Raw genomic sequence first — 14996 nt, forward strand, 5'->3', positions numbered from 1 at the left:
ATACACTCAAGAATAACAATTTAAGGCTCTATACTGTTCTCTGAACATACCTCTGCTGCTGGTTCCATTACATGCTAGGGTCATCTTTTAAAAATAATCTTTATTGGTCACAGTTAAGAGCAGAAAGAATGCGGTGCTTAAGTAGTTTGTGTTCAGTGGTCCTTCACTGCACCGTTCCTAGCACCTCTTGTGCCATCCTCTGACAGAACTATATAAACAGAAATAAATAAGTTGAGCAAACTGTACATTCATCTTAAAATCATCTCTTAGCTAAAAAGTTAAAAGGAGCCATTTCTAAGGGCTTTACTTTTCTGAAAAAAGGAAAAAAAAAAGGGCACATTAACCAAGGAACTCAGTGTGACTTTCATTTATTGTCATCAGTTTTTCAGAGCAGGGATGAGTTCTGGAACAATCGCTTACACCACTCTTGGCCTCCAGTAGCACGTCAGCACCAACACACCCATCATGCTGTTCCTCTTTCCTGTAGCAGTGGCAAGCACCACAGCTGGGCGTATTGCTTGAGCGCAGGCCTCACCCCTGCAGTTTTTGGCACAGACTGGAAAGGAGCATCCATTGCAAGAGATCGGGCCCCATGGGATCTTGCTGGCTGCTGCAGCAAGTGCCTGCCTTCTGGCAAAAGCAGTGCTGAGGTACTTATCCACTGTATTGGGGAAGCAGCGACTTCTCTTACAGAATCCAACGCACCATAAATTGCCTTTGTCTCTTTCAGTCCCATTACCAGTTAGTATCATCTTCCCAGTTCAACTCTTCTTCACCCCAGCCTGGAGCTTCAGCCTAGAATCACGTAAAATTATGAACATTAAGGCACATGTACTGTACTTCTGTATGTGGCACAGCCACAGGAGCCAGGCAGTAGCCTGTGCAGCTTGCCATGGCAGAGCAAGACATTCATCCAGAATGCTGAAAGCCCCTCATAAGACCGAAAGTGAAGTGCCAGTATTTGCAGCTTTCTGTCTTAAGGAACTTTTAACTACAAAAGGAAACACCTTAAAGACAAAGAGCAAAGTAACAGGGCCATTCTTGTATTTTTTTCCTAAAATTAAAGCAAGAACTGTTTGTACCAAAACCACTTCCCATTAAGAACAGGATGCTGTAAGCTAGATGATTTCTTTCCCCCTAGGAAACAGCTGTTGTCCTGCTGTATTCTAACACTATGAGTTTGATCTCACCCATCCACTGACACAGCTCTTCTACTACTCCACAGCACTGACTGCACTACAGTGACTGACTCCCCCCCAAAATGGGCTTGATACCACAACAGTGCTTCTTAAAAAATCAAATGTGCCATTTTCAAATGTTGTAAACAACTTCAGTTTACATCCAAGGCTCCTCTCCCCATGCCACCTGCTACCCCTGTGGTAGCTCTCGAGGGTGAATTAGCAAAACAACTTGAAATCAACACCTATTCCCTAACAGAGTCATGTGTTCAGGTGGCAGTGTTGGGAGTGCTGCCTCCTCTCCTTGGAAACAGAAGCAGTCTCTGTGATGGGGCTAGAGGGATTCACCTGCTTACTTAAAAAGGCAGTTTTATAACCCCCCTGGTTCTCTGAAATGGAGAAGTGTCTCAGCTATTCCTTTATGAAAACAAAGCACCCAAAAAGCCTGACACTCTAATCCAGAGGTTCTGGTTTCCTGGTCCTTTATTTACAATGCTATTAGGTTTTCCTAGAAGAGCCAGGAGCAACACTGAGTCCTGAGCATCCTCTGTGCTTGAAAGCCCCCTTCTGTTTGTGCTTGGGGCCACACCTATTCAGCAGACAGGATCCAGCCTTGTTTTACCTGTCCAACAAACCAAGACTCTCCCTAATGTAGTGCAGGGTCCTTGCATCCAGGATACAGCAGCACAAATTAAAAGCAGGAGTTAAAACTCCTTAGTCAGTGCCTTTAGTAGCGTACAAGTCCATTCCCTCACTGTTTCTTAACACAGCTCTCTTGCTGCTGCAGTAACAGCCCACTGAATTACCTGGTGCCTATTAAGATGCATCATTCAGAGCTCAACATCTTGTATTCACAAGTAGAGAGTCAACTTTACAGTCATATGCTGCTGATACTTCCCCCAGGTTATCCACCATCTAATTAAGGAGCCAGCTTGTGCTACAACAATGTGTTCTGCTACGAACATGCTTTAGGATCCTCTCAAGTGTGCAGTCATTTAAACCCACTGCCTAGAGCCTCTTACCTCAATAACATCAGCTGCTGCAAATTTGGATGAAAACAGCACATTCTGGGAGGCACCTTCTCTGCTGGATACTGCACCAGAGTGACTGGGAACAACCGCTTCTGTCCTCGCTTCAGGTAAAATCAAGATAGCCGAAGAAGGTTTAATGTCTGGGATCATGTCAGCAAACCAGTCCAGCTCAGGGTCTTGCACAGGTTTCCTCTTCACTTTGATCGTGAATTCTTCTCCTAGGCCAGACTCCGATGAAGACTTCAACCTTTCCTGAAAGGTGGTTTTTGGCAACGCAGTTTCTCCCAGTTGTTCCTGGTGGTCCCACTTGTCATTGCTCCAGCTGTTCCCGGCACAGGACTTTGTGGGGGGACTCAGTCTGAGGCTTTTGAATTCTTTGCTCAGTTGATGGGTACCTGGCAGAGGCCTCGGCGTTTCAACTGCATCAGCTTCTGTCACAGTGAGGCAGTTTCCTGAGGACAGTTCAGGACTAGGGCTGCTGGGCTCAAAGTCATCCCAAGGCTTCTCATGAACATCATGTTCAGCAAAATAAGGTCCCACACTGCCCCGTGGCTCTCGGGGCTGAATTTGAATGTTCACAGTTTTCTCAGTGTCTGTCTCCTCTGGCTCACTCCAGTCTGGCCACTCCTCTGCTGGCTTTTCGGAGGTAGTCAAAGAGCTCCTGCTGCTCCCTAGTGTATTAATGCTTCCAGGAATTCCATTCAGGGGGGACTGAGTGTCTTGCTCACCTGTGCAAGACAAAGGTGTTACATACTTATTTCCAGAAAGAGTAGAGACAGAGTTGTGCCTAAAACTCCTTGACATCACAGGTAGCACCTGGCATGGAAATAAGCCAGTAATGCTGATTGGAAAGATGCTTCAGTGCCAAGCTCCTCTCACATTAGAAAGCACAGCCACCTTCCTGCTTGCAAAGGAGGGGTGTTCATCTCAAAGCCCTGGAGCAATACAAGCTGACTTCTGACAAGCAATAGGTGACTGAAAAAAGGCCATGAAAGTAAACTGAGTCAGCTTCTGAGGTCAGAGAATGAGCTGACCTATAAATAGTGTATCTGCCAACCTGTGGGAGGGGTGAAAAAGCACAGCAGACAACCTGCCATAAGGAAACAGAAATTTGAGGCCAGCTGGCTGGCCAGCAGTCTGTGTATATGAGATTCCCAAATAACTATTCCCTAGGAAGTCAAGGGTCACACTCTCCTTCCTTCACTGTTACCTTCCTTGGTTCACTGTATCTCTTTCAGATCAGCACATGGGGAAAATTAACACCTTTTCCAGCAACATTTCATTTGTAGGACACCTGATTTTTGAAAAGGAAGAGCTAGGGTAAAGTTTTACCTGTCTTTAAAGCTAGTGGATTGTCTTGTCGCACAGAAAGCTTCTTGACAGGTACATTTCCAGCAATGGGGAACACACTAGAATTGTTCTTCAAAGGCCGAGAGGTTTGATTTCTCTGATTGCTTACGACATGACTGGGGGAGTCTGCAGGGATAAAAGAAAAGACAGGACACCAAGTCCACAAGGTGTGTTGCCAGCCTTAGTTGAAACTGCCTGCAGCATTGGAACGTTCTTATTTACAACACTGACAAGCAATACTGAATGAAGATTGGCACAGCAATCCAACAGCTGCACCTCTTGAGCTGTATATAACACAGTACTCCTCTGTTCCTGCCATCTGCAGTGCTTGCCAGTACAAAGTTTGGGCAACTGTAAATGCTCAGTTTTTGCTGATATGTTCTTTCAAGAAATACACAAAGAACAAACTGATTATGATCAGAACAGGTGCTTAAAAAAAAAAACAAACACTGTCTGCCACCTGGCTGGATCCAAAATTCCAGCTTCTGTACTGCATGGCATCACAAATACCCTGTTATCTGTCTCTCATACAAAAGCATAGCACTGATAGTCACAACAATTCAAAGCATAAGCAAACTCATGCAATGACACAAACCCTCTTTTATGCCTGGGGCATGAGCAAAGCAGCTTACAGGAACAAGAGGCTCTACCCTGAAGGCTGTGTGACAGCCTCCCTCCTATCACACCCGAGATGAGGTGGGGTGGCAGGCAGTAAAGGCCACGCTTTGAAGCTGCACAAGGCAGGTTTGTTTCCCTGGGCCAGTGATGATAGCTTGGCAAGCACCTAGTTCCAGTTCATTTTTGGGAGTGGTGGCAGTGATTCACCAGCACCAGCCTCCGCTGTGTGAGGCCCTGTTGCCACCACCCCAGAACAGCATGGCTTGGGCCAGTGCTGCATCTGCCTCCACATGGCTCACCTGTGTTCCCAGCCAGCTGCGCCTGCCTAGGCTAGGCATTACCAGCACAGCCAGAGACCCACCGCCTGTGGCACTGGAAAGGACTGCAATTAACACACAGAACCCACCCCCTCCCCAAAGTGCCCTTGATAAAAGGTATATCCTTTCAGGGGCTTAAGCAAACAGCTTATTAAGCCTCACACGTTCAGCCTCTAGTACTGGTTTTTGCAGGTCATCGCTCACTGTTGAGGACAAAGGTGGTTTTTTGTTGTTTGTCAATAGTTAAATCAGGTCTAATTTTAAATAGATTCTGAAAAATAAACCTGGTTTAGCATGCAATCCAAAGGGGTTTATTCACTATAGTCTACTAAAATAATGTAAAGAAAACTAATGCAATAAGCCATCCACAGATTTTAATAAAAGGTGGTAGCTGTCAGTACACACATAATCAGGAAGAAAACATTTATACTTAAATTGATCTCTATCATGCATTTCATTTAGTATGTATATGTCTAAAGTAGAACAAATGCCGATTCTTCCCTCCAGTTACAAACATTCTTAGTTTGAATATCCAGAAAAGCTTTCCCTTAGTACACTTGGTTCCAAGTTATCTAGCAGGTGCAGGGACTACTGTCTTCATTTGGATTAGCTGAAAAGCCTCCTGAGAGCTGAGAAAATAGGGAAGTTCGTATTCCTTTTCCAATCTATGAATAGAAATTGGGGGAAGAGGATGAGATTTACTATTTTTAAAAACACGAAGGACAGAGGGAATATTAAACAACTATCTGGATAAGCACCTAAGTCCTTTAGAAGGGCAGTATAGTTTTTCCACCAAAACCAAACACACACACTTAATCTCTGTTACTTACAGAGATTCTTAAATGAAGAAGATTTACATTTTTCTTCCATATATTTCCTACATTTAAAATACTTTTACATAACTCTTCTTCTGATACCAGTTCTGTATCTGCAAACGGCACCTAATTTAGAATTTAAGTTTAGCCGCAAATTAGCTTTTTTTCAATTAACCTGTTAACAGCAACAGCTTAATCATCCAAGAAATTCTGCCTATGTTGCTTGGACAGAATGGGCAAGAATCCCGAGAGCACTCTGACCGTATCATTTACCTTCTGGGGAGAGATCAGCAGTTTTCATGAAACTTGGTGCAGAGCTTTTGAAAATCTTCGTTCTTTCTCCACCTACAACTACTTCAGGTCCAAGCAGGGAGACGAGAACTGCTAAGCTGTGCAGCGTTATCGCAACGATAGAGTCACTGGTATCTCGAAGGCCCAGCAATACCTACACCAAGAACATGATAAAGTTACCAAGAACCGAAAATTCTGCTTTTTCACGTCTTTCCCCTTTAAATGTTGTATTTGCAGCACATTTCATTTCTACGATCTCCCACAGCCTTCAGTAGATACTGGACATTATTCCGTAGCATAAAATCAGCCTTCTACTTCGTGTTACAAGCTAAAGAGGGTGGCTGATCCTAGCGCCTGCTGAGCGCTGGACTGTAACACCAAGGCACCCTGAGCTTAGACCCTCCACTCTCGACAGCTGTGGTGTGAAACAGAAACACAGTCTCTCTTGTTGTGAGGCTGCCAGTCAAGGCCGACAGGTATCGGCACAAGTGATGTGTGTGACAGAGGGCATCGGGTTTAACAAAAACAGCACTCCAGATCAGGATGGGGTGTAAAGGTCAGGGCTTGCGTAGAAAGGAGGTGGCAAACTGTCGGTTTGTGGCCAGCACTATGAGATCCTAACTTTAAACTAAGAACCAACCCGAGCAGTAGAAATCCCATATTGTAGGATATACCGCGTATTGTTTTGCTGTCCTTAACCTGTGGCAATATGATGTTTTTCAACTCCTCCCGAGAGAAGAGTTCTGCGTAGGCATGAATGTGAGACAGCAACACCATTCGAACGTGCTCCTCGTGAACCTCAAATAGCTTCAGCAGCACAGGAATGACATGCGTCTGGAACAAGGCTGGCGACAGGAGGCAGCTGGTCTGGCTTTCTCCAATTTGCTCTAGGGAAGAGAGGTGAAGATGGGAAAAGGCTGCTTCAATAATGAGAGACAACTCACCCAGAAGCTACTCACTGAGAAACCATCACAGCTGAGATCTACAGTGTCACCCCACTGCCAGGTCTGATTCTTCATCAGCTGCCAACACAGCTTGTGTGGGATGTCAGAGATGGGAGGGAGGAGAGGCAGCAGTGCCAGTGCCCATTGCTCAATGGCAATGGCTCAGAACACTGAAGGTCAAACAGTCAAGAGACAGGTATTGCTTGGCTGAAACACCAGTAGCTATTCAGGAAAAACTTTAAGAGAGGGGAGGCAAACAGTGGGGACAGAGATAGCTGGGGATCCAGCAAGACATGCTGAACACCCCTTACAGAGGAGAGAAGAGACTGAGCACCCTTTCAGGAGAATGAGTGCAGTGGCAGAAGAAAAAAGGGCGGGGAGGGTAGGGGACAGGTGAGAAGAGGGATATGCAGAGAAAATCTGGGGTAGGTGGGTGGGTGGGGTGACACGTAAACCTGGGACAGAGCCCAAGCAATTCCTAATTCTCCTCCCAGCATCAGCAGAGCAGTGGAAAGTACTGCAAATGGGGAAGCACACTCAACTGTCCTTTCCAGTTCTGTACGTTACAGTATTTGTTCTGGTTAAATAAACACCACTATTCCCTTGATTCGATGGAACGACCACTCTGAATTCTTTCCAAACTTGTCAGTAATAATTCTGAAGAGAGAAAGTATTTAAAGGTCACCTTTCTTTGGACCCAGCAGATGAGGAAGAAAACTCTTGACAGCTACAGGTTCTGCAAACACGAGCTGATTGAGTAGAAGAGGCACCAGCCGTGATGCTATCAGCTCCTCTGACAAGCCAGCCACCCTGTCCAGCAGGAATCTACATTCCAGGAGAGAGCAATTAGTATCAAGGCAGCCTTCCATGCATTTACAACTGTTTCCCTTAATATTGCTTTCCCCTTTTTTGGGGTCTGACTCATCTCCTAGAGACAAAGTCCCATCACAGCCTCTCACTCTGCGTGCGCACTAACCTAGAAGGACAAGGCTCTGCTCCCGCCTGAGGCTTTCAGGCAACGATAACACAAAGCAGGAGCCAGAGACTCATCCTGTAAAACCCCACACCCGGATCACAGGCTGTCATGGGAACATCCAGAAGCACCACCGCACCTGCAGCTGGCTCGTGAAGGCTTCCCCATCTGAGAAGCTGCCCACTGCTGTGGCACCAAACTGTCTCAGAGCTGGTATCTCCCATGAAGTGCTACAGCATTAAAACTGCAGAAGAGAGTTGGCCTCTCACCCTACAACCTGGTGCATCGCAAGAATTTTCCTACTGCTTGAGAAAAGGCTGTTCTACCCACCACGTAATGGAAGTCTCCCTTGCAAAACAGGAATCACATTTTGAACCCACTTCCGTCTAATACATTTTAGAGTTGCCCAACAGAGCATGGGTTGGGTTTATTTATTTAAGTCACAAAGAGTTTTATTTTGTGCAACTGCTCTTCTTTGTAGGATTTTCATTTTTAAAATATCGGTAACAATTACTGCTTTTCTGTAGGTGTGGAGGAGACTTAAGAGCAATAGTGCACATGCTGTGAAAGCCCCTCTGCCTGATAAAGGAGCAACATGTATCTTTAAACAAAGTATTTATTCCCTCCCTCAGTAAACACTGCTGTTACACAGATGGCAGGAACCATTCTGAATGTTCCTGCTGAGATCCCCTTTTCTCCTCCTTTTTGCTCTACTTAGTCTCAAACTAGTGAAATCGAAAAATTCAGCTTCTCCCTTTTTCATGCCCAGATAATGCCATGGCTACATGGAAGCTTCCCTTAGAGAAGACTTCTTGGGGACCATGACAACAGGATTTCCTGCAGATGCTGCACTACTGCAGCTGAGACATCCATTACAGATAACAGCTTTACCCAGACAGGGCTGGCACCACAAGATTAATTCACCCAACGTGTCTTATTGAAAACTGTCTCATTAGCGGTTTACAAGATCTGCCCAAATGGAAGAAATTTTCACCCTCAAGAGGTGCCTAGTGCTAGATTTCACTTTTTTTGCAAAGTCACATCTAAAATAAAGCTACTTCTAAGAATGAGGCGAGGGAAAGATTCTTTTTTTCTAGCACATTACAAGAAGTTCTCTGATATTTTAGAGTATTTTGAAACTGGGCAAGCAGATAGCCTGTGTGTAAAGCAGCAGGACCCCGGGACAGCTCCAGTGAGGAGCTGTTCACCAGAGCTCGAGCAGACGAGCTGTTAGGCCACACTCCTTCCCTCCTCTACTGCAACGCTACAGCACATGAATGGGCTTTTTAAATGATTCTTGCTTAGCTGTGGTGCAGCAGGAGACAGGACAGTGCTGCTAAAGCGGGTGGAAGAGAACCTGAATAATTTAACTTCTGCTAATAACATCAGCATTATGCCCCACAAAGTGCATTAACTCAGTTAGAACATGGAAAATGGAAAAATTCTTTCCTTTTCATATCCCTGTGCTCCTGGGAAAGCTTCTGTTCTTGGCCCTGCAGGAGTTCAACCCAGCTGCTAGCAAGCAGACGGGATTCAGAAAAGCACCCCTGAAGTGACGCACATCACTACAGTCCGGTTTCTGACCTGATTCTCCAGCGACAGCAATTGGTCTGTAGCAGGTAAAAACACTGCTGTCTGTACGGCTGTGCACAGCGTCACTCTGGAGGCTGGCAAGTATCAGAATGATGCAGAGCCCAGCAGGTACTGCTCCTCCCAAACGCCAGACCATTCACAAGAAATTGGGAAAGGAGGGAGTGAAGACTTTCCTCTTTGATGAGATCATTACTTTGGCTGGAGTATCCGAAATATTACAGAGCAAACAATGTTCTGCCAAAGCAATCAAAATCTGCCACCTGAGGAAGTACTTCTCTTGGCTGCTAGCCTTCCCAGGTCCCCCCCCAGTCCCATTCGGCAGAAGTATTTCTGAAATAAGACGCTTCCAGATTATAGTTCCTTCACTTACTTGAAGAATTCAGTTTTTTCCTCCTCAGACTTTAGTGTTAAGGTCTTCAGAAAATTCACAACTTCCAGAAAGTCATTCCTAAGCACAAAAACGTAGGCTGTCAAGTGTGATCCTTATCGATGCTTAAAGCACCCACAACCAAGAGACTGCAAATCCCCATCCTTCATTTAGCAGAGAGAGAACTAGACAGAGGGATACAAGTCAAATGCTGGTGGACCAAGAACGCTGGAGTAACTGGTAACTGTTGACCAGTTACCCAAAAGCTGTGCCTGCACAGTGCTGCACTTTGAAGTCAGCAATTCACAGGGAAACCTGGGCAACACGGCATCAGCCACCTCTGACCACCTTCCTGGGGCAATAAGCAGAAGGAAGTGCCACCCCACGGTAACGCCACCACCCAGAGAAGCACTTAGGTGACAGCAGACACAGCTCTGTGTGGATTACCTCGGAGCCTGCTTTGCTCCAGCAGTATCGCTAATGATTTCATTTTCTAGAGCATTTCCTACCACCTCCCATGAGCCTGGGGAGATCCAACTGACTGCGTGTGACTAAGGGACACACTTCTGTCACCACTGCTAGCTCAGCGCCTCATTTGGAAGGCTGATAATGCTTTCTTAATTTAAGGAGTCTCTTTGTCAAAGATCCCTGTAAGAGGTAGGGATTAAACCTGCACCTCCCATCTGATAAGTAACACACCTTCACAAAATAAACACATTTGCAACACAGAAATAAGCAGTATCAAGACATAGCAAGAGAGACAGGATATTCCTTTCCTTACCTGAAGAACTCGTGAGACAATAAGCTGGACAGTGGTGGACGACACTTTGGATCTGGATTCAGCAGTGTACCATGCAAGGTTTGCTGAAAGCTGGAGAGAATATCTGCTGAAACTGAAATCCAGAGCACCTACAGTTAGATTTCTCTCTCAACACTGAACAAGCTGCATTCAAGAGTCCTCCACCCTCCCAAAAATTTGTTTTTAGCTCTATTTGATAGCAAAATTGCTCATATCTGTCCCTAAAGGAAGGGAAAATAGCATTTCCATTTCTCTTCCTAAGCTGCTTGGCTATTGGGGCAGCAAGGAGCGCTACTGTCCTCCCAAGAAGCTTCCTGCTCCCTCTCTGCTAGAAGGTAGCAGCCCCTGCTCAGCTGCAGTACACAACATCCACGCGCCCGCATCCATAACCCTTGATGAAGCGGCTGGTGGGGCAGGACCAGGTGAACCTCTGACTGCTGCAGAGCAAGTTTGGGAGCACTCGTGTTACACGGGCTGGTGACCTCCAGCCACATCTGACCATGTTCAAATGCAGGAAAAGGGAAATACAGGAGAAGCCGAAGTCTGCATTTTAACTTGGCAAACACAAAGAACAGCAACAGGCCATTGAACCTGCAGCACATCTGCCAGCTGCAACAAAAGGCAAATGGCTCGACGCACGCAAGGACTAAGCTACAGAGGCCTGTCGATAGCAAAACAAACACGTGTCATTCCTCACCCTGATCATTTAGGACTGTCAGGAGATTTTCAACCATTGTTCCAAACGCATAGGCATCCCTTGCATGCCCATAGCTGTGGGGCAGAATTTTGAAATCTGCAGACTGAAAATACAAAAAAAGCAGTTTATGAAATACTTGGTAGTTTCCTTGAGTCTCTATTCCCGCCCCCCACCATATACACCCTCCAATTCTTTTTATAGCACCAAAGCTCCACTAAGTACTCTACAAGTAGAATATTATATATATTTTTTTATATATATATATAAGTGTGTGTATATGTGTGTGTGTGTGTGTGTATGTATACTTTGTCTGCTGGGGACCTTTCCCAGGCTTGTGGGCCATCAAGGGCAACTGAGGATACTGATGAATTTAGCTTTAACCTCCACCGGGGAATTTACAACGCGAAGGAGCAACTACATAATGATGAAACAATTCCCCGATGAGTGCACACAGCAATTGCAAGTCAACAGCCTTCAGCATTTCTATGGCAACAGGTGATAATTAGAGAGAGAAAGAGCGCTCCTGTAGCATAAGCAACTCAGGATGCTTAATGGATAGGAGGTGACTAACAAGTGAAAAAAAGGCTGTTATGAGAGCTACACAGCCATGTGACCACAGCGATCTGGGCAATCTCAGCAACTACTTTGTAATTTTGGCAAAGCTTTGTTGATCTAGAAGCATTAAAGCTGCAACACAAAGTGTTTGAAAAATATTAGGAGAACCTGCTGTCCCACCACTCCTCATTCAGAATTTCACTTCCCTGTGCCCAACACCATTCCCAAACCAGGGATGGGACGGAAGGGGCTAAAAAAGGAAGAGAGTAAACCTCAGGTATTATCTAACAGCCACTTCCTTGCATTCAGGCATAAGGAAATAAAATATGTGAATGAAAACAATTTCCTGAACATTGCGCTTTTATTTGTTGCCAGCAAGAAGTTCCTCCAGCAAGTGATGTTACTCACCATCTCCTCGCAAGGGATGCACGACTGGTCTCGTACTGACTTGACATGACAGAGGAACTGGAAGGAGAAGAGGGGAGACATGAGCTACTTCGATTGCTTATCTGTGCCAAGCAGCAGGAGCAGGCTCTCCCCGCGGGCCAGGGCTGAGCATGTGGCAGGAGGTCTGCCCCTGCCCCTTCAGCTGGCATCCAGGGCAGGCTGCGCTTTGCTCTGCCCAGAGGGGAAGCACAAATGGACCACATGTGAAGCACCAAGCTGGCAGAAAGCAACTTCAGGGCATCACAGCCAACTCATCCCTTTAGTCCTCAGTCCTATCATCCCGCGTGATCCATCTAGACAGGGAACGGATTTCATGAGCTTTAGCAGTCAGGTTTTACTGCCGTGCTCTTTGCATTGTTGTGCGCCACCACGCGCACCAGTTGCATGTCTGCCTGATCCCTTCTGAAAGGTGATAACATGCCAGGGACACTCAATACAGTTCGTGGAGGATTTGTGGATCCTCTGGGAGGAAAGGCAATATACATTTACGACACAGTGCCAGGCTGCAGCAATGACTCTGCACAGCATGCAGCAGAAATCAAACCAGGAATTCTTCTGCTAAGACCAGTAACAAGCAATGAAGATGCCAGCAGCAAAAGCTAAGGAGCTATTTACATTATTTTTCTTATTGATTCATTTCAACCTGGATCTTCCTGCTTCACACTGAAGTTCTTTTTTTAGTTTGTTTTTAAAGCAGTCCAGAGGAGCAAAGATGTCTCACTGTCCCCAGTCTTAACCTACCCTCCAGCCAGCAGTCTCCCTTAGAAAAGTAGCTGCTTTTTGGCTAATGGGGAATTAGTTTCTGTTTGTGTAGACGTAGTTTCTAGTTACGGTGTCCTGAGAGCAAAGATTCAGGTCAGAGCTGGAAGTGAGCCAACACACTTAATAGTAAATTCAGATAACTGGAAGGACTTGGGCCTTCACATCCATAGATGGCCAGCTTCAGCAGGCCAGGAGCCCTCTCCCGGGCATCAGAGGGCGTGCTTTGCTTGGCTCTTACCTCCGGGGTGGCTTCATTGAAGTTACAGACTGTTTCCATTCCTCCCAGCTTCCAGTGCCCATCCTCACTTACAAACATGGATGATAAACAGACATTGTTATGCGTTAGGTTTCCCTAATAATAAAAAAAAAAAAAAAAGAAGGATAACAGACTTGGGGATAGATGAAGATGTAAAATCTTAATCAGCACTAATTAGGTGCTGCGAGGAGCTGAGGAAAAGCCGCCAAAAAGCACACAATTCTGAAGGTCCTTTGGGATTTTGTAGGTGACTAGCAGGTATCAGGCAGAAGGGCTGGGGTTCTGGAGCAGACAAAGCTCTGTCACAGCCCTTGCAATGCAACTGTAAATCCAGAGAAGACCTCCAACTATGAACACAAAGCCCAAGAGCTACAGTCTGAGCTGGGATTTAACTGCAGTCCTGGACAAACACACAGTGCCAAAGCAGGGGAGTGGTGACACCGATCTCTGACACGTGGCAACAGCTGTAAATAAAAGCCAAGGCCGAGCAATCCCATTTCCCTAAAGTAAGCAGCACTGCAAGCAGATGTCAATTCATGAATTGAGAACTGCTCCTTTACTTCCAAAACCCCCGGCATTTTCAGTTACCATTCCTCCTACAAAGCAGCCAATGATTTTAGCGGTTTCAGCCTAAAAGAGCTGTGGGGTGTGTGTCTGTCTTTTTGTGAGGAATCAGGAATGAGACAGTCATCCAGGCAAGCCCAGGTATAACGGTCTCTTGTCACATTTCATCTGGCTCCCACCAAAGCCTGATGACTGCTGCCGGTGGTACCTACCCTGTCATGGAGGAAGATGAGTGCCAGCAACACGTCGTAAATCCCTGCGCAGATTTCTGCAGAAGAGAGCGTCTCCAGGACCGTCTCCAAAGGCTTCACACGTTCTGTAACCAGGTGGATCCCATTTGCTTCCACAGTACAAGAGAGGAAGCGCAGAAGGCAAGGGTGGCGCAAGGTTTTCAGGTGCTTCCAGAAACAAAGACGTCTGTTAAATCTCATCCAAGGCATCTCTTTTGGCTGCAGAGCTTCGCCTTGTACTTTTACCCATGTTTTCTGCTTGAATTTAGACAGCCCGTCCCTGCTCCTCACCAAGCACTCAGCACACTCACTCACTCATTGCAGAACTTTTTATAATGCATCTAGATACAAAGCCTTACACAGAACAAACACAGTATTTTGGGTAGGATCCACCCAAGAAAGACTCTCTGACTTACATCTGCAGGAAGAGACCAGTACTCTGCAAAGTAATGCAGGTATTGCTCTCTGAACATCGCTTCCCGCCACTGCTCGCATTGTGCAGCGCACGATGAGCTTCGCAGCTGCCGACCCCCTTTCTCCCCCTGCCCGGCAGCTGTTTGCAGCCAGGGTCAACTTCGACCTTTTCTCCTGCCCTTATTCCCCAAGGGTTTGACCCTCATTAACTGATTCCCACCCCTCCAAGAAAAAGGAAGGACAGCTCTGACAAGTCTGTCCCAGGCACACTCTCTACAGTACCTTGGCAGCTTTATTAACCTTATCTTCATTCTCTCGCTTGTACACAAAGACCGAAGCAAGTTTTCCATCTTGTAGCACGGCCGGATAAATTGAGTGTCCAGTTGGCAGTATGAACGGCGGCTGTTCTAGTGCATAGCTCTTTAAAGCGCTGTTCTCCGAGCCCATCACTTGCAGAGTTTGGCCGTTGTAGAGGTTCCCTCTTGACGACAAACAGGCCTTTGGGTGAAGGAAGATTTTTTCAGACAGATTTAGTTCCGGTGGGCGCTGTCCAGTTCGCCTTCAGAGCATTTTCTGCAAAGCATGAAACAGCCATGAAGAACCTCCTCCTGCCAGTATCCTCTCCTTCAGTTTAAGGACAAGAATAAAATCCCTATCGTTTATTTTGTAAAGGAGACCAAATGTCCACAAAAGGGTTCAGATCAACAGGCGAGCAGCTGTCTCGCTGTGGAGCTAGGACTGTGCTGGCATCTGTGTCAGCATCACCACCAGACATCACCAGCTCTGACACAGAAG

At 46.2% G+C, this 14996-nt stretch overlaps 1 protein-coding gene across 1 annotated transcript; it reads right to left on the reverse strand.

Annotated features, from left to right (window-relative positions):
• Window positions 1–83: 83 nt before the first annotated feature.
• On the reverse strand, window positions 84–14778 carry SCYL3 (SCY1 like pseudokinase 3). The gene is made up of 13 exons (XM_009273291.2): window positions 14484–14778; window positions 13770–13955; window positions 12976–13089; window positions 11937–11993; window positions 10974–11076; window positions 10259–10370; window positions 9481–9558; window positions 7230–7369; window positions 6300–6487; window positions 5583–5754; window positions 3542–3685; window positions 2201–2937; window positions 84–795 (listed from the first exon to the last, which is right to left on the reverse strand). Exons 1-13 carry the CDS (start codon window positions 14646–14648, stop codon window positions 736–738), a joined length of 2256 nt encoding a protein of 751 aa, XP_009271566.1. The 5' UTR covers window positions 14649–14778; the 3' UTR covers window positions 84–735.
• Between the last annotated feature and the right edge of the window lie 218 nt (window positions 14779–14996).

Source organism: Aptenodytes forsteri, unplaced genomic scaffold (assembly GCF_000699145.1).
Source record: "Aptenodytes forsteri isolate BGI_AS27 unplaced genomic scaffold, ASM69914v1 Scaffold95, whole genome shotgun sequence".
In the NCBI taxonomy this organism is placed as follows: Eukaryota; Metazoa; Chordata; class Aves; order Sphenisciformes; family Spheniscidae; genus Aptenodytes; species Aptenodytes forsteri.